General features: G+C 39.6%; 1 protein-coding gene across 1 annotated transcript in view; it reads left to right on the forward strand.

Moving 5' to 3' along the window:
- Positions 1-279: 279 nt before the first annotated feature.
- Positions 280-18947, forward strand: part of col18a1a (collagen type XVIII alpha 1 chain a) — a 53555-nt gene continuing 34887 nt past the window's right edge. The window contains exons 1-3 of the mRNA XM_059342949.1: positions 280-636; positions 13204-13745; positions 16780-16863. Coding sequence (XP_059198932.1) covers positions 294-636; positions 13204-13745; positions 16780-16863 — 969 coding nt within the window. The 5' untranslated portion in view covers positions 280-293. The remainder of the gene's footprint in view (positions 637-13203; positions 13746-16779; positions 16864-18947) is intronic.

The following is an 18947-nucleotide window of genomic DNA, read 5'->3' on the forward strand; positions in this document are numbered from 1 at the left end:
CTGCCGTAATTCTAAGGTATCAGTCAGCAGGAGAGATCGCTTTTCACTGCTGTGACAAAAGGAGAAGGAGGAGGAAGGAGGAGTTAGGAGAGGAAATATTGCCAGGGCAGCCAATACGGAGCACACCTCCTCCTGCTCTCCCCCTCCACTCTTTTGAATGGGGCACTCCTCTGCACTTTTCCTCTCTGGCTTGTGGAGTGTGTGTGGAGACAGAGCTGGAAAGCGTGTGTGAGGAGTGTAGTGGCAGTGTGGACATGTCACAGTTCACTCTGGGAGCCTGATCAAGCGGCTGGATGTGGTCAAGACTTGATATTATGCCTAAGATGAGGACCCAGTTTGGAGTTTTGTTATTGTTGACCCTGTGGGTAGTCTACTCTGATGCTTGGTTCTGGGCCTGGACTGGTACTACAACTTTGCCCCCAACAGTGGAACATGAGGGGTCTGGTAGTCCAGCAGGTAGTGGGGAACCACCATCTGGAACAGAGATCATTGATGAGGGACATAGGAGAGTGCAGACTTGGGATGGGACCACAGATGGACCTCGACTGATCACTCTAAACCCTACAACACAACCGGAGAATGAACGTGCATCAGAAAAGGGAACACCAGGGATTTCATCACGCAAACGTAAACCTGGTAATGGCATATCTTCTCTAAACGGCATGGGTTCTGGAGGATCTGATCATATAAGGTTTACAGAAAATGTTTTAGGACTTGGATCTGGATTTGCAACAGGATCTGAAACTAGTGGAGGATCTGGCTTTGAAACACAGGTTTTTTCAGAGGAAAACCAAAAAGGAGTAGTAATGAACACTGATTATAGTGAGTTAGAAAGTGGTGGCAGTGTAGTGTCCCAAATAAATGAGCAAGACATTAAGTCACAAATAATGAACTGGTTAAATAATTACCCAACAGGTGAGGGCAATAATGTTGCTAGTTCAAAATCAGAGAAAAATCTTGATTTTTCTTTTGAAACCCCTAATAACACTATGGAGAATACAACATTTAACAGTAGCTCTAATTTGAATATTAATGACTTGAATTATTCTCATGAAAACTCCACCTATTATGTTTCAGAACTTGGATCTGGGACTGATTCTGAATTTGCATCAGAGACTGGGTCAGGTTTTTGGCCTGGCTCTGAATTTAAGTCTGATTCTGGATTTGTAGCAATATCAGAAACTAGCTTGGGATCTGACTTTGAAACAGAGGGTTTCTTTGAGGAAAACCAACAAAGAGTAGTGATGCCTGCTGATCATAAGGATTTAGATAATGATGACAGTGTAATGTCCCAAATAAATGAGCAAATATTTTTGATTCATAAGAGTCCTTCTGTAATCCATAACAAAACAGATGAGAGCTATATTCTTGGTAGCACAAAATCTGAGCAAAATCCAGATTCTTCTGTCCAAATCCAGAATAAAACCACTGGAAATACACAACTTGACAGTGTGTCTAGTTGGAATGTTAATGACCTTAATCTTACCAAGTATTCCAATGAAAACTCAACTCTAAATGTTTCAAGACTGGGATCTGGGCTTGAGTCTGAATTGCCATCTGAGACTGGGTCAGGCCATTGGTCTGACTCTGAATTCAAGACTGAATCTGGATTTCCAACAGGATCTGAAACTAGTGGAGGATCTGGCATTAAAACACAGGGGTTGTCTGAGGAAAACCAACAAAGAATAGAAATGCCTATTGATTATAGGGGGTTAGATAGTGGTGAGGGAACAGTGTCTCAAACAAATGACACACAATTAGAGTTTCAAGAGTTGTTAATTCAGAACAACAGAACAGACAAGGTCCATAATCTTGGTAGCACAAAATCACAGCAAAATCTTGACTTTTCTGTCAAAATCCCCAATAATACTACAGGAAATACAAACCCTAACAGTAACTTTAGTGGGAATTTTAATGACTTTAATTTTACCAAGTATTCACAGGAAAACTTAACAGAAAATGTTTCAGGACTAGGACATGGGCTTGAGTCTGAATTGGCATCTGAGACTGGGTCAGGTCTTTGGTCTGGCTCTGAATTAAAGTCTGAATCTGGCTACGCGACAGGATCTGGAACCAGCTGGGGGTCAGGCTATGAAACACAGGGGCTTTCTGAGGAAAACCAACAAGGACTAGTAATGCCCACTGACTATAGTGAGTTAGATAGTGGTGACAGTGTAGTGTCCCAAAGAAATAAAATGAAACTGGAGTTTCAAAAGAGTCCCATGGTAATTCATAACGTAACAGATGAAGGCCACAATCTTGGTAGCACAAAATCAGAGCAAAATTTAGATTTTTCTGAGGAAACTATCAATAACACAAAGGGAAACAGAAACTTTAACAGCAGCTCTAATTTGAATGTCCATAGCTTTAATTTAACTGAATATTCTGATGAAAATTCTACCCAAAATGGTTTAGGACTTGAATCTGAGCTTGATTCTGAATTGGCATCAGAGAGTGGGTCAGGCCTTTGGTCTGGCTCTGAAATCAAGTCTGAATCTGGGTTTCCAATAGGGGCTGGAATTAGTTGGGGATCTGGATTTGAAACACATGGGTTCCCTGAGGATAATCAACACGGAGTAGTAATGCCTACTGATTACAGGGGGTTAGGTAGTGGTGACATTGTAGTGTCACAAACAGATGAGATGAAATTGGAGTTTCAAGAAAGTGCCACGGTAACAGATGAAGGCTATATTCTTGGTGGCGCAAAATTGGAGCAAATTGGTAGCCAGGAACTTTCTACAACCCAAACATCAACTAATACACCAAAAATGTTAATTACCCAACTACAAACAGCTAGCGAGAGACCAGACACTACCTTAATACCCATAGCTGCCCAGTCTCAAATGCCCAGTCAGACATTAGCAACTAGCCAGAAAGTGCTGACCAGCCAAATTGGTCCCATCTTAGATGCTACTCAAGCATCAGAAAGCCTAACAGCTGTAGATGAGTGGGTATTGGCTAAAAGCCACACAGAAGTAATTAAATCAGCACTAGTCATAGAATCCCCACAATGCTTGTTGCTAGATACTGCTCTCCCTTTCTGCTCCTCCATGGTTGGGGAAAGGTTTGTTGTGCCCAATTACCTCAACCAGACCAGTGTGGAGGAAGTCCAGGTACTCCTAAATGAATGGGCATGGCTGTTGAAGTCACGCTGCCACCATAGTTTGGAGTGGTTTTTCTGCCTTCTCTTGGTACCAAAGTGTGGCTCTACGGTCCCGCTGCCGGTGTTGCCTTGCCGGAGTTTCTGCGAAGTCTTGCGGGACAGTTGCTGGACACTCCTGGATGAGGGACGCCTCCCTGTGGAGTGCCACACTCTACCAGATGAAGATGATGGGTATCAGTGCTTGTCAGTTAGTAACCAGAAAGGTAATCACTGGTTTAAATGAATCCTTGTTTTTGGATTCATTTTGAACCAGTTTTCAGTGTCCCTACTCCCCAGTTTGTCTGGTGTTTCCTCCCACTACCCAATACCCATTACCCACCCCCCCCAAAAAAAAGAAAAATGAATCCCTGTCGGCACAGTCAAAGACCTTAACAGTATGTTGATTCCCATGCACAGCAAAGTAATTCAGCAGAAAAGTAAGCATGTTTTAAGTTAATCCTGGTGGTTTAAGGAAGTTCTGGCTATAGCCTAACAAGCATGATACCAGCCCTCCTTACAGTGTTGCATGGATGTGTTTCCCTTGTCCTTTGGCATGTGATTTACTACCTAAAGGTCATTATAACACACACACACACACACACACACACACACACGCTCAGACTGACATATTTTATGTTCTGTTTATTCTATTCTGCAATGCAATTATAGCATCAAGTGCATAGTCCATAGTGTTAAGCAAGCCTCAGGCACACATGCCACAAAAAACAAAACATGAATATGACTAATTCCTGAATGCATATTTCAGTAACATCAGTAAGCACAACAATGTTAAAAAAGTGTATCAAGAAATAAAGTTCTAATGAAATAGTGTTTTTCTGCCTTAGGCATGTTTTGCATCTGGTAACTGAATAAAACAGAAGCCTGTCTTCTATAAACAACTTGTGCATGAAACGCTGTAGATAATTTGGCATGTAGAATTGCATGTCTCTTTTGACAGAGAGTGATTTGCAGTCAGTCTGATGTGCATTCGTCTGTCCAGAAATGGACAGATTAGGTTGTCATGTATTGGAAGCATTTATGCTCGTGTCAGTGGCTTCAGTACAATGTCAAGTTTTACAGCTGTGTTAGTTAAAGTATAATCACATCGGGAAAGTTGCTGTCCTCAGGTTAAACATTTTAAAAAGTAAATTTTACATCAGTTAATATGTTGTTTAAAATGTATCTTTCTTTAGTTGTGAATCAAACAATCTAGTATGAGAAAATCCTTCCTAATTCCTTCTAGGCTACTGTCTGCCCTCCACTCTCACTTCATATCACTGGGAGTTCAAGACTTTGTCTTTTTACAGCTTCACTATCTATCTGACAGCTTGCTTCATTGACAGACATGAGTGGACAACATGTCTCTGCTTCCAGGACTAAGTGATGCATCAGGGCCCAAATAGATTTGTATTTGTATTTGTATTTGACTTGTTTAACTTTCTACATTATATGCTGGTGTCTCCAGAGCAGTGGTGTTAAATTAAATGCCACAAAAGTCTTACTGCATAGCTTTCCACTTTAATTGTTGAATGCAAGCGTTAAGTAAGGCGTCAGGAATTTTTAACTGCACCACATTTATGTTTGTGCAAGTTAAAAAAAAGATCACGATGTACTTTGTTATAGCTTCTACACACAGTCACCCAGACATTGCTATTTTCAACCTCAGGCAAATGAAAAAGTATGATCTTGTTGCCATCTTAACACGCTGAGGACAGCTTTTATAGGGTCTCCACGAGCTGGTTCACCACTAAGACATGCATGTTGGGTATCACCTGTCAGGGGACCCTAAAGGTATCATTTTCACTCTAAATCATTCTAGAATAGACAGAAAGCCACCACAGTCAAGACCATCTGGCATCACTCATTCAAAGACCGCAATCCTAAAACCTGCTAATGGACAGTGCTTGTTAAAGTGATGGTTGAGTGATGCTACATAGACTTGATGTAAGAAATTACCATTTTACTAAAATCCTGTTAATTTTCAAAGTAAAATTAGACAATGCCGATGAGCATTTTAAACCCACATGGTTTCTGTTAACAAAATGCCTCACGTGCCTTTGACAATGTCTTACTGCAGCAGCCAGTGGTCACACTGATTAATGTTTAAAAGTAGTTAACATTTTGCTTGACTTTGGCTTAAAACTGAATGAGGTCACACATAAATAGCCATGATAATATGTTACAAAGCTCTGTAAATGTGTACCTTACAGCCAAGAAAAGCCCCATTTCCCAGTTTATTAGCCCAATAACTTCATGTTGAGCTGTTTTCTACTTCATCCACTCACTGACGAGTCCTTTGACCTTTTCAGATTCACTGATCAGAACCCCTACTATGCAGTGGCTGGGAAGCTTCAGACATTTTAAATTATCTGCAGCTCTGTTTGCTTCATGTGTAGGAGGAGGGCACTTATATTCTCCATAATACCACCCCACTCCTACATCATGCTATGACCTGTCTTACAAGAATGTCCAATAGTATATGCACACCTTTTTTAGTAGGTGTTTTAAATCAAATTAGGGCTGCCGGTATGGATCAAGAAACACATTGCAACAGTTAAAAATTCAGCCTATATATGTGTGAATGTGGGAGATTTCTATGGGAAGATTGCAGAGATATCAGTGTGTGCATGGAAACATTGTGAGAAGTCTGTCAGATGTGATCATTTTACCACAGGGGGCTACCCCCAGGGTAAGACAGGATTGTTAGGCCACAATAGCCCTTTTAATGATGTTTTCCCATGGTTACCAGTCTCCTGCTTGAAAGATGAGCAGTCATTCATATCAGGGTCTAGAGGTCAACTGCAATTTATTTTGGTTCGTTCTTGACGGTAAAACTATATCCTGTATGAGGAACTCCATTACTCTCAGTCACTTTAGGCTGTGTAATGAAAAATAAATGGATTCCTGTCCCTGGTCACCTCTGTGGTGGTCTGAAAACATTAAAAAAGGATGTCTTCCTGTTAAGATATACACTGCTCTTTTGGTGGTTTCTGTTTGGTTTAAGGCTTTGTTTTGGGGCTTGTACACCCTTTTGGTGGTCTGACACTGATTTGTAGCACCGTGGTCCCATTGAGCCGAGCTTGATATTGTATCTCATGACAGGAAGGCCCAAAGCTGGCTCCAGTTCTTCAGAGTGCTGCTTGCCAGGGAATCATTTTGAGTTGGCTCTCAGGAGGGTTCCAATTATGGGCACAGTGTGGTCCGCCTTCTGTGCTGCCAGAAACTCATTGCCCCCCCTAGTTTGTGTTGCACAAGTACAAAACTAGAACTGATGAGGCAGTGTTGCCAAACACAGTAGTGAAGCACATGGATGTTTTGAGCTGGATAAAAGCCAAATTGTGATGCTCATGAAAAGTTTTGAACACTCTCTAAAGGAGAGTGGTGCTGTCTCTTGAATGTCTTTTGAGTGTTTTAATGAGCTCCAAACTACAGCTTGGTCAATTTGTGATTTTTATTTCACTTGATGAAAGTTGTATTTTACAGTGTTTCCAACACATTTTAGACTTTATTTACTTGAGCTTTATTGCTGCCAAAGTATATCTGAGGAACCACTTTAGCATATTTTGCTTTCCTTATTCTTTATCCATGATCAATCATCTCCTCTTGCTCTATCGCAGACACATTCATCACAGAGACATTCCCTGGTAAGAACTTGACGTTAGAGGATGTTTAACATCGTTTTGTTTTTTATGTGCAATATACTGCAGAGCTGAGGCCAATATTATGAAGGAGATCAATAGAGGTGGGAGGGGGAAGATGCACTAGAAAGTTTTTGGGGTGACAAAAAAATGCAAAACTGCACCAAAATGGAAGCATTTTGGACAAAAAAGGTAATTCTGTTTCCTCTTATGTTTATTGGCAGTTGGGAAACCAGCTTAGAGGTGCATTATAACCACCAAGTGAAATGGAGGCCCTACACTAATTCAAACTGCAGTCATGTGTGACATTTAGTGGCAAACTTACAATTTTATACATCTGTCTGGTGTTTGGCCTAATTTCAAACTGGTTTAAATTGTTTTTTACACCAGTTAAACCTAAATATGTTTAGAAGCATGTGAATAGCATACTTCTATGTTCCTTCAGAGTTCCAAAAAGACATATTTATGAAGCTAGCGGTATGGGGCAAGGGTTTTGTTTACACCCCACATGTTGCTTCAAAGTTGGTCTCTTACAGGTAGAGCACTTAAACAGTATTGTGTTACTCCTTCCCCAAAGAGTAAAGTGCGCAGCATGTGGTAGGCCCATCTTTCTTGTTGTGGTTTAAGAATTACAGCTCAGTCTTCAGGGCGAGCTATCATGAGATCTCCTTCCTGGCCTGTGATGTGGTTTTTGGTTTAATATCCTTTTTCCGAGCATTCGGCATCATCAGGTTAGAGATACCGCAAAATTTGCCCAGAGGTTCTCAGAATACCGTTATGCAGAAAGAAAGGATAGTTTATTCATGGTGTGAGTATGTACCCTGATGTTTCAAACATCCTGTGTTCATTTTTCCTTTTTTTTAATGTAGTGATGTCTTAGATCATCATCACCGTGTAGTGGAACCTGGTTTTGATTATAGAGATATCAGATAGTAGTTAAATATAGATTATATGTTGCTATGTATATGTAAATTCCAGTAAGCATGATATCAAATCAAACCGGACAACATATTACAGTGCTGGATAAAATTGATTTTACCAAGTACTTAACATTGATATATAAGCATTGCATATAAGCATTACAAATGGCTCCCTTAAGCCCTGTAAGCAGAACAGAACTACACTGCAGCAAAGATCAAACAGGGATCAAATTAGCAGAAAGCAAATACAACTACCATATCATGTGACCAAATTGAATCAACTTTGCTTTAAAATCAATTAGCTGACAAGCACGACAGACATAGTTTATGCTCCAAATAAATATGCACTGTAGACATGTTTTTTAACAATCATAGGATAGTCATTTTCACATCTCCAGAGGTGAACTCTGACACTCCAAACACACCACTGACCAGCTTTTTTGGCAGAGTGAGGGGAGAGTTCATGGCCCTTGTCAGCAGGCCTCAAGGGATGTTTTAACTGGTGATAGAGTGTAGTCCAGTGAAAACTGCAAAGTTTTCTTGGACTGTCCAGATGTTCAAATGTTTTCCCATGGATTATACAGGATCCTGTGCTTCCCAAAAGCTGTATATACAGCCTCACACTGTATATACAGCTTTATCAACAGGGTATCACAAACTCTGGTACCCCGTCCTGGAATGTTAGGAAATGAAAAAGAGCTGCGTTCCCGGTCAGTAAGCCGCCTTCTTGACAAGACAAACTAGCGCCATAAACCCAGCACCGCTCCATTCATCAGCAGTCCTTTTCTAAGCCAGATTGGCCTTGAAACTGTCATCGGTTAACAAAAGCTGTTTGGAAAACCTGAATTGAAATTGCACTTAAAATGCTAATGGTGAACTTTGTACACCCCAACAATTTTTGATCTCTGAGGAGGAATGAGTGACCCTTTGCCCACAATGCAGGCACATTGAACAGTCTTCAGCAAAAGCATTCCTCTGCAAACCTAAAGCAGGTCAAACCTTTTCATCTGCTTTGGATCTGCGAATGAAACTGTCTTTACTTATTTTGTTCTTTACTGGCAGCTGGCACAATTACACCAGGACCCCCTTTTTTTTTTAGATTTGTAGCAAAAAGTTAGAGATAAACAATATTTTTGGTTAAATTTATTTTTTATAGAGATTTTGCCTATAAATAAAAAAGCCTTTTTTTTTTTAAATATTTTTTTCAGGAACAGCAATAAGCCAGGGCATATTTAATTATCCAAAAGTGTCAGAAACCCAATAAACATTTTTCATATTTCATTAATAGCTCTATTACTAACCATTTCAAACAATATTTAGTGCACTGTGTTCTTTACCTCTCCAAGTTCATGGTTAAATGAGGATAATTAACTCTTTTTTCATAAAAAAACAATTTTAAAACTTTTTTTAATGTACATTGGAAAGACCTACATAAAATACATGATTTTACATGACAACTTTTTTTTTTTTTAATGAAAAAATACTTTTAACAATATTTTAAAAATATTTTTAAACTTTGAAATTGGTCAATTTGACCCGCAACATAACAGGAGGGTTAAAAAATCTGTCACATAAGACATGCCAATGTATTATGTACTCAATATTAAAAAAAAGGTTTTATAGAAAGCCTTTGGCTGCTAAGTCTGCAGAAAAAACACTACGACAAAATGCAAATAGTATGCTGGTATCGATCAGACTTTCTATGAATATTTATGGTGACCACTTCCTCATGCACCAACATTAAAGGTGTGAAACACCACCTACTGGCTCTGCACATTCTCCACTTAATTTGCACTAAGTTGTATATAGTATATTATTGTATATTTTGTATATTGTTAAATGTCTTTTCTTAGATTGTTTATGTTTTTATCTTTATCTTAAAAATTGTGTGAAATTTTGCGGCTGTAACAAAGAAATTTCCCTACTGTGGGATTAATAAAGTCTAATCTAATCTAATCTTTATCAGCTATAATTTCAATAACGGAATAATGAATAATTCTATATATGTCCCATTATCTGCCGATATTTAATCATCTTGATGAATATTGTGCATCCCTACAAACAGTGATAATATTTGCATCTTGTCAGTGATCATTGTCTGGTTCACATAGCCCCAAAGAGTGCACATCTGGTCAGCGTGAGTGATGACTAATAGGAGAGATGTTTCACTAATGAGCGGTTTGGGAGGCTGGGAACATGTGCGCACGTGTGAGGACGTCTGCTGTTCGTTTGGCAGATGTATCAGAGAGAGACGGTCATACATGTAACACACATGAAAGGGACACCAGAGTCTGTTTGGGAGACCTCACATTCCAATTTATTACAGACCTTGAAGTTTAATATGCATACAAATCTAATATTCTTCATAACCGGCTGCTAATTAATTTAATTGCGTGTTTCTTGCAAATTATTGAACCAAGTGAACTGCAGCTTGTGGAGACATTTTTCAGTACAAATGTTGTCATTCAGAGAAAAACGAGTTCCGATACATGCTCATTTATTCTGCTTTATAAATAACTCACATTGACATCAGCAGCAGATCCCGTAGACGTATAAAGGAAGAAAGCATGCTTTCCCACGTAATGGATTTCACCACCAGCGTTTAGCCTTTTTCAGCCCTACTCTGGCAGAGTTTGTGCACATAAGAGGCAGCCGGGTTCAGACATGTGAGCACAGGCCCAGTGCAGAGACCCCCGAGGTTTCTCATTCTGTCTCTATCAGAGCAAACATCTGGTTGGCCGGGTGCAAATGACTTTGTTGTTAACTGCCATTCATGAAGCCGTCAAAGACTCACAGTCTACCTAAGGTGCTTTTCAACATGGTCTCACAGAAATCCGTGAAATAGCCACGGATTTCGCTTAACTCAAAATCCTTGGAACAGCCACGGAATCGCTCAAATTTCCGTGAAACTGACACGGATTTCGCTACAATGCAAGTTAATGACAGTCATATTTTTCTGGCAAGATCTTCACCACAAAGTGATTATGTACATTCACTGAGTGAATATTTAGAAAATAAAACATATATTTCTCGCTAGAAATGTGATCAAAATCCATTTTTATGCAGAAACAAAGTCAAAATATTAATTTTTTCACATAAAAATGAGAGAACTGTCCGCCATGTTTTTTGTTCTGACCGCCGGAACCTTGAAAGTCACGTGACTTGGAACAAACCAATAGGAACAAATATCCATGGAATAGCCACAGGATATGACTGTCTTTAACTTGCATTGTAGCGAAATCTGTGTCAGTTTCACGGAAATTTGAGCGATTCCGTGGCTATTCCACGGATTTTGAGTTAAGCGAAATCCGTGGCTATTTCACGGATTTCTGTGAGACCAGGTTCGTGCTTTTGCACATATGCTTGGCATCACATAGTCACATGCACAAATTAAAATCTACAAGAATCTTCTTCAAAAATGTCTTATTGGTGTTGAGGTCAACTGCATAATTATTGCTGGAAAGTATTTTTATTGGTGTCCATTTATAGCTTGACTGGCCTCTCTGTTAGCTCAGATTTAAGTGAAAGCATCTTTAGTTCTCAGACAGCATGCAGAAAACTTCAGACTGGTGTTTATGGTTGTGCAGCAGAAAGAAGGACCTCGGGTTCAGCTAAACACCTCGTATGTTTAAGCTCTCAACATAGCCCACTGAAGACCCCACTGATCTCCAGCACTCAGGGCAGTGGGGAGGCTTTGAACCGGGCAATAGAGCTCTCACATTAGTCCCCAGGTGGTAAACCAAAGCATTTCTTCTTCAAAGCAACTAAAAACTACATTGCGTGTTCTCCCAAAACAGTGATTTTTCTTTTAACATGAGGAAACATTAGTTTGGATCAAAGCAGAAAGGTTTCGTCTCAGTAAGAGCTGAACATCTCTACCACACATCGCTCTTTGTGTTTCTTGTATTTCCTCGAATTATTATGCAGTGACCTCGCCAGAGTCACCCAGGGTGATGGAAGAGTGAGCAGAGATATGCAGGAGGCCCAGCTGTTGGTCCCTGCGTGCCCCGCAGCACTGACATTTAGCAGATGTCACACAAGTTGGAAGAGTTTTTATGCTTCTTTTAGTGTCTTCAGGAATGTGATCCGTAAATATCAATCTTTACCACATTCTGCTTGCTGGATGTATCAATGGGGTTGGGAAATGAATGGACATTTTATCAAAATCGCCTCAAGGAGGAGGGGCAGTATTTCTTATAGGCAAATATGAAAATTGAATTCATATTAAACAGAAAAAAAGAAAGAAAGAAAATCATGATTATTTAATACATCTTGTATTGCAAAGATAATATATGATCATTCATTTGACCATCACAATTAAGTAAAAATCCTGCCACACTAGTGGTCAATAGTAGAGAAAGTTTCATGATTTTTTAATGTGTTATACTTCTGTGTGAAAACTGTGCTTTGCAGAGAACACACCTAGAAGCTGCGGTTTGGTCTTGTTTTTAGCTCTTCTGACTTAAAATCTTAACCCTTCTGTTATGTTCGTCTCTCAGGAACAGCATGTTCATGGGTCAATCTGACCCGGGGCATGTTTAATTACACAAAAGTGTCGGGAAAATAAAAAAATCCCAATAAACATTGATTGTATTTCATAAATAACTCCATTACCAACCATTTCAATCAGTATTTAGTGCAATGCTGTTCTTTACCTCTAACAGATCATGGTTCAATGAGGATAATTCACTTGTCTTTCATTAAAAAAAATGTTTTTAAACTTTTTTTATGTACATCGGAAAGACCTACATATAAAATACAATGGTTTGACAATGACATTGATTTAAAAAATTTTTTTTTTTTACATTTTTTATAATTTTATTTTTATGAAAAAATACTTTAAACTATTTTTCTTTAGATTTTTAAACTTTGAAATGGGTCAGTTTGACCCACAGCAAACCCATTTCATGAAAATACAACAAAGCACATTATAATCATTTTCCCTGTGTAGACTCATATTAAAGTGTAAAGTTGTTTTGATTGCGATACTGAGAGCTAAATAATCAACCTCTTCATGTATCTTCTACACTTTGGCTTTAGTTCTATCGTCAGATTGGGAAATAGAAGTTTGTCTTTAGCTGTTAGTCTTGTCTTTGGAATACAGGCTTTGCAGTGTCTGCTAAAGTGATCTGCTTTTCTTAGTCTCATGTGGCCGATCCCTTGGCCTTTTTGGGGGGATACCCCTTTTCATATTTCAGTCTAGAAGTTATAAAACAGTTTGTTTGTTTGTGAGCAGAGTTGCTTTGCCAAAGCCTCTGAAAATAGCCTTGTGGTGACTTTCCATCTGCATTTTATAAACTGTGTTAATGCTCTTAATATTAAAGGAAAAATCTCTCTTTTTTTGATTGTTCTAGCACAACAAAGGCTTCCTGCATCCATCAGACACATTCACTTTAATTCAACCCTGGTCTAACATGACAACCTGCCATGCAGCCCTCCCTGCTAACCTCCCATGTATTTTATACATATTGTGGCCTCACGTCCTTTTTCTCTTTCCCTGTAGAAGACAGCGGAGTCTCCCTGCTGCAGCTGATTGGGGATCCTCCTCCGAGCACGATCACCCAGGTCTTCGGGCCCGACAACAGCCCCGGCTATGTCTTCGGTCCTGACGCCAACACAGGCCAGCTGGCCCGCGCCCACCTGCCGAGCCCATTCTACCGAGACTTCGCCCTCATCTTCAACCTGAAACCCACCTCCGACAGAGGCGGTGTCATCTTCTCCGTCACAGATGCCGCGCAGCAGATCATGTACGTGGGTGTCAAACTGTCGGCCGTACAGGGTGGAAACCAGAACGTCATCCTGTACTACACCGAGCCCGACTCGCAGCAGTCGTACGAGGCGGCCAGGTTCCTCGTGCCCTCCATGAGGGACGTCTGGACTCGTTTTGCCATCGCCGTGAGGGATGAGAAGGTGATGTTTTACCTCAACTGCGACACGGACCCTCAGGTGACGCGCATCGAGAGGTCCCCCGACGAGATGGAGCTGGAGGCCGGTGCCGGGGTCTTTGTCGGGCAGGCTGGAGGATCGGATGCTGACAAGTTTCTGGTGTGTACACAGGCCTCATCACACCCATGGAATTACATTATTTAAGAGATATATGACACTGAAACACTTTTAAAGCATATAAATATTAGAGGTGGGGGAAAAATCGATACAGCATAGTATCAGAATATTTTGCGTGGCAATATTTTATATCGATTCATGTCCGCCAAGTATCCATATTTAGCATTCACTCACTTTTAGGTATATACCGGAAATACTGGTATCATATGAAATAGAAGATCTAAGGAATCTATAGGCAGTATGTCAGGGTATCATGTCAGGAAATTGTTGAAATAACGCTACAAGGTTAGGCTATTTTTTTAATGTTTCATGGTGATTTTCAAAGCAGTCATGTGACCTCTGACGTCATGCTATCTCAATTAAAATAGACTCTCTGGGATCCCACAAGTCTCCTCTTTACATACAATCATAGAAAAATTATTAGACGACCCTTGTGCTTCTTGTTTTCTATGGATTTCTTGATAATCAAAATTATTATCAAGAAAACCATGGAAAATGTCCAGTTATCAGCTCTTAAATTAAACTCTTATAAACTATTTTTGTTGTGATCATTCTATTTGTCCAAACAAATGTACCTTTAGTTGTACCAGGCATTAAAAAGAACAAGAAATTAAAGAAAAAAATGGCCTAATATTTTTTTCCATGGCTGTACATGGCTGCCACCCAATTCAGAACTGAGAATTTTCTCTTATTCGACAAAACAACTCTTGATTGAATTTAATTTTGTGGACACAAAATGCAGTTAAACAGTTAAATCACACTATATTGTATCGCAATACTCAGCATATCGCTAAATGCTTATAATCGCAATAAAATCGTATCGTGACTCAAGTATCGGGCTAAAATCGTATCGTGGGGCCTCTGCTGATTCACACCTCTAATAAATAAGTATTTGCATGTTGTTTCTGCACTGGGTGAGTGTGATGTAAGAGTACTTCCTCCAACACTGAGCGCAAAGAGACAGGACAGCTGCAGTTTGATGTTTTGACTTCCCATACTCAATCATGTGAGACATCTTGGCCCAATAACTCATATGATTTGATTGCTCAAATTGGCCCACTCTTAACCACAACATAAATGTCTGCATCACTTCACCAGCCCCTCAAGAGTAGCCGGGACATAATTGGGAGACCTCACAGCTGGGATGTAATTAACTTCAGTCATTCTGCTGCTGTAAATCCCAGCAGTTGACCGCAACAACTGTTGACCTTAGCTGTTAAAGGGTTATGGCGGTTCACCCATGGCTACCGGCACGGAGACAACATGCAACCGCAGGCGTATTGTCAGTGATAATTGTTCTTTCTGCCACTGACACTCTATTGCTTTAGTGATTTACATACTTGGGAGCATTTTAACAATCAGTCGCTGTTGACTGATTCTTTTATCACACTATAATTCATTTAGACTCTGGGAGGAAAATACTTTTTTGGATATAAAAGATAGATCATTCTTTAAAGTGGCATATCTTTAATTCATGCAGTCTCAAAATATAAGATATTTGAGAGACTTTTACTCTCTTAGATGGAAGCTATTCGGTCATTTTTAAAATAAATGTCTGGCTTTTATCAGCATTCAGTGGCCTTATTTTCAATAGAAATAATCCAACATGACCTTGTCCTTTTTCCTCCTTTTAAGCGACACTTTAACATGATGGTGATGCTTTTCTTTGCCATTTTCTCTGTTCGATGTTGCCTTGTATGGAGTGCTGCTGCTCATAAGGACATAAATGACCTCCCTGCTCTGTTAATAACACTGAGTTGAGGCCATGAAGGCAGAAACACTTTCCAGCTTTACAGGAGAGCAAAAAAAGAGAAAAAAAGGTGGAAATTCCCCCAATCCACACTTAAAAAATACATAACATAAACATAAAACAAAAAAAAACATATTTACACTACTAAATGTGTCAAAAATTCCAAATGAGTACTTGCCAATTGGCTGCGAGCCCTTGGAAAAAAGTTTTTAGTGTTTGCCCAGCTGAAACATCCTCTCCTTCTTCCTCTCTCAGCTCCAACACTTGTTTTAATCTTTTTTATTGCCATGTTTGAAGACAGCTGCTTATTTAGTCGTAAACTACTTTGCAACTCTACTACACAGTTTAAGTGATTTTTTTTTATTACACAAACCCATCTAAATGATGTCCTTGTAGTCAGAAAGAATCTTATAAAGTGCTTATTTGGAAACAGGACCCTGTGAGGTTCTTTCAGGACATGTTGGACATGTGCTATTTGTTGACCTCAGCGTGGCCCCAAGCTAGAGAGGTCTTGCAAATTTGATTTCTCTAATCAAATCAAGACCTGGCAAGCTTTTTGACATTTAAATATTTACGTTATATATTTATAAAATGGACATTCCAGTCTGAAATAGGACTTGTTTAGTGGATGTCTCCTTTTTTTCTTATTATCCATCACCAGCAAAAACATGCTGCACAGTGACAGTTTTGTCGTTCTCATGCAAAAGATTTAATGTGAAGATCTAAAGCAGTTTGTCAGAAAGGATCGTGACACGCCGACTAAACATTGCACAAGTTACTGTCATCAGACAGGGTTTCAGTGTCAAAGAGCCTTTGCTGTTTATCTTCAAAGTTCTTTTAAAAAATCCATTTGACTTTTTTCTCAGGACATAAATGTGTCCCAAAGAGACGACTTCAAATAGCTCAGCAGCGGAGAAACCACCTCTTCATTCAGCGCTAATGGCCCTTTGATAGACAGGCAGATAGCATGAATGCTATCTGTGCAAGTATCCTGTGTGGGAACATGTATCAGATGGTGTGTGTGTGTGGCAGAGATAGTGGCACTTCACAGGCACAGGCTAAAACTGGAGACATCAATAGCCTGTGTGATTTTGGGGGATTTCCCAGAAAAATATTCCCAAAACTTCAGCGGCACGTTCAGAGATAATCGGCCACATCTGTATGTTGCAAAGACTGTAAGTGTGTGTGTGTATCACAGAGAAAAACTGTGTTCTGACATTATTACATGTATCATTAACATGAAAACACCATGTTCTTGTTTTGCAGGGGGTGATAGGTGAGCTGAGGGTGGTGGGAGACCCCCGAGCTGCTGAGAGGCATTGTGAAGAGGACGGAGATGACTCTGATATGGTAAATGACAACATTTTAAAGGTTCCTGACCACATGTGATGCAGTGTTTTATTTTAGAAATATGAAACAGTATTTGGTGATGAGATTGGGAACAAATTTCAATGTATAGCGAGTTTACTTTACACAACTTTTAGCACTGATTTTCAAATCACTGACAATTTTTTAAGATTGCCGACAAAAGCCCCAAGAACACAGGGGCTGAAAAATTAGACGATCCCAGGCTCATTGTAAAAAATGTGAATTTTTAAAGATCTGAGAGATGTGATGATGTAATAGATATCAATCAGGTTAATTATCCTGTAGTGTGAAAGTAGTTTTGGGCAACAATAACAACAGCGAAGACCTCTGAGATTCTTCTCTTTGGTTCAAATCAGTCTCACAAGTGTGGTCTTGCTCCTTTTCCATATTATTTCTCACATGTGGAGGCCAGACAGACCTGACTTGGACGCCTCCTGGTGAAATATCCTGTAATATCTGACACCAATCACTTCTGTAATGTGTGATGTAATGTGCAAACCACAGCAACTTAAATATACCCTATTATAAGACAGACAGTCAGACAGTGCAGCATTCTGAAGACTTAATGACAGAGCTGCAAACCAGTGTAAACAGCTGTTTCATCCAGTTGATTTAGTATTGTGGATCATTTTATTAATAATACTAATTATAATAATATGCCTTGTTTGTGATGACAGTTTTGTTGCGTTTTAACAGCTAGCATGTAGGCGTTGTCCAATGTGCTCCAGGCACTGCTGAGTTTTTATGCGACTTTTTCTCTATCTCTGACCTGCTGGGACCTGATATGCTTTCCAGGACCTCCCGATTTTCAAATTAAACTCTCAATATAATACAAGAAAGCTACCAAACTCAAACAATAATGTTATTAACAATATTTTTATTTCTCCACAACCACCAAAGAAACAGCTCTCAGCCAGGGAAACAGTTTCCAGAGCAGACCGCTTACGTCAGGGGCTTGGGACGGGATTATTGTGACCAACTTCAGCGTGTATCATTCATTCAGTGTTGCCAACTTAGCATTTCAATCGCTATATTTAGCAAGTTTTCAGACCCCTCTAGTGACTCTTTTTTAAAAAAGCGACAAGTGACAAATCTAGCGACTTTTTCTGGGTCCCAAGGGTAGTAATTGTTACAGACGACAGTGCATTTGTAGTTCTAAACCAATTTAGGGTGTTCTTCTTTTTGTCTCTCCCAAGACGTTATTCCTCTTTACTACAGCGTCCATTACAATTACAGACACATGGCCAGTTATGCAAATTAGGCGATGACGTCATTTTGCGACTTCTATCGACTTTTAGGACAGCCAATAGCTACTTTCCTTACTGAGGAGTTGGCAACACTGCATTCATTGCAATGTGATTTCTACCAGGTAGTCTGTGCTAGGTAGCTTGTTAGACCTTGCAGAAGCTATCTTTACAAAAGCTGACAATAACATCTTACATTCAGTTTTAACAAGAACGTAATCAAGATCCATATCAATCAAGACAAGCAGAACAAATGTGTTGTACCAGTCGTGTTTGGATGCCAGTGTCGGCTCACAAAGCCAGGAGCAACATTTGTAGAGACGATGTAATCTACCATTGTTAAGCGGAGATGTATACATACAAACGTATACAGAGACGTAATGACGTGGCTCTCTAGCCTGTGGAAAAACAAACAGGTTCTGAGAAGTAGAGATGTTCCGATAACATTTTTTCCCTCCAGATACCAATTCCGATACTTGTGCTGTGGGTATCGGCCGATACCGAGTACCGGTCCGATACCAATATGTTATAAAAAAATATCATACTACACCTGCATGACTGTGATATGATTATCATTGTGGTAAGGCCTGGCTCAGGTTAAACCCTTTGTAAAACATGAATAAATACAGCAAATTCAAGCCATTTATTTTTACATTTATTTTTAAATAAAACAGTAGGCTATACAAAACAGTAGTGCAACAGCAACTTAAATAAATAAATCTAGGAATATATTTAAATTAAAGTGCAGCCACAATATTAGGTTAACGGAGCGAACCAGTAAATAGATTACTAATTTAATAAATTACGTGGTATCGACTCGGT

Source organism: Centropristis striata, chromosome 10, assembly GCF_030273125.1.
Source record: "Centropristis striata isolate RG_2023a ecotype Rhode Island chromosome 10, C.striata_1.0, whole genome shotgun sequence".
NCBI lineage: Eukaryota > Metazoa > Chordata > Actinopteri > Perciformes > Serranidae > Centropristis > Centropristis striata.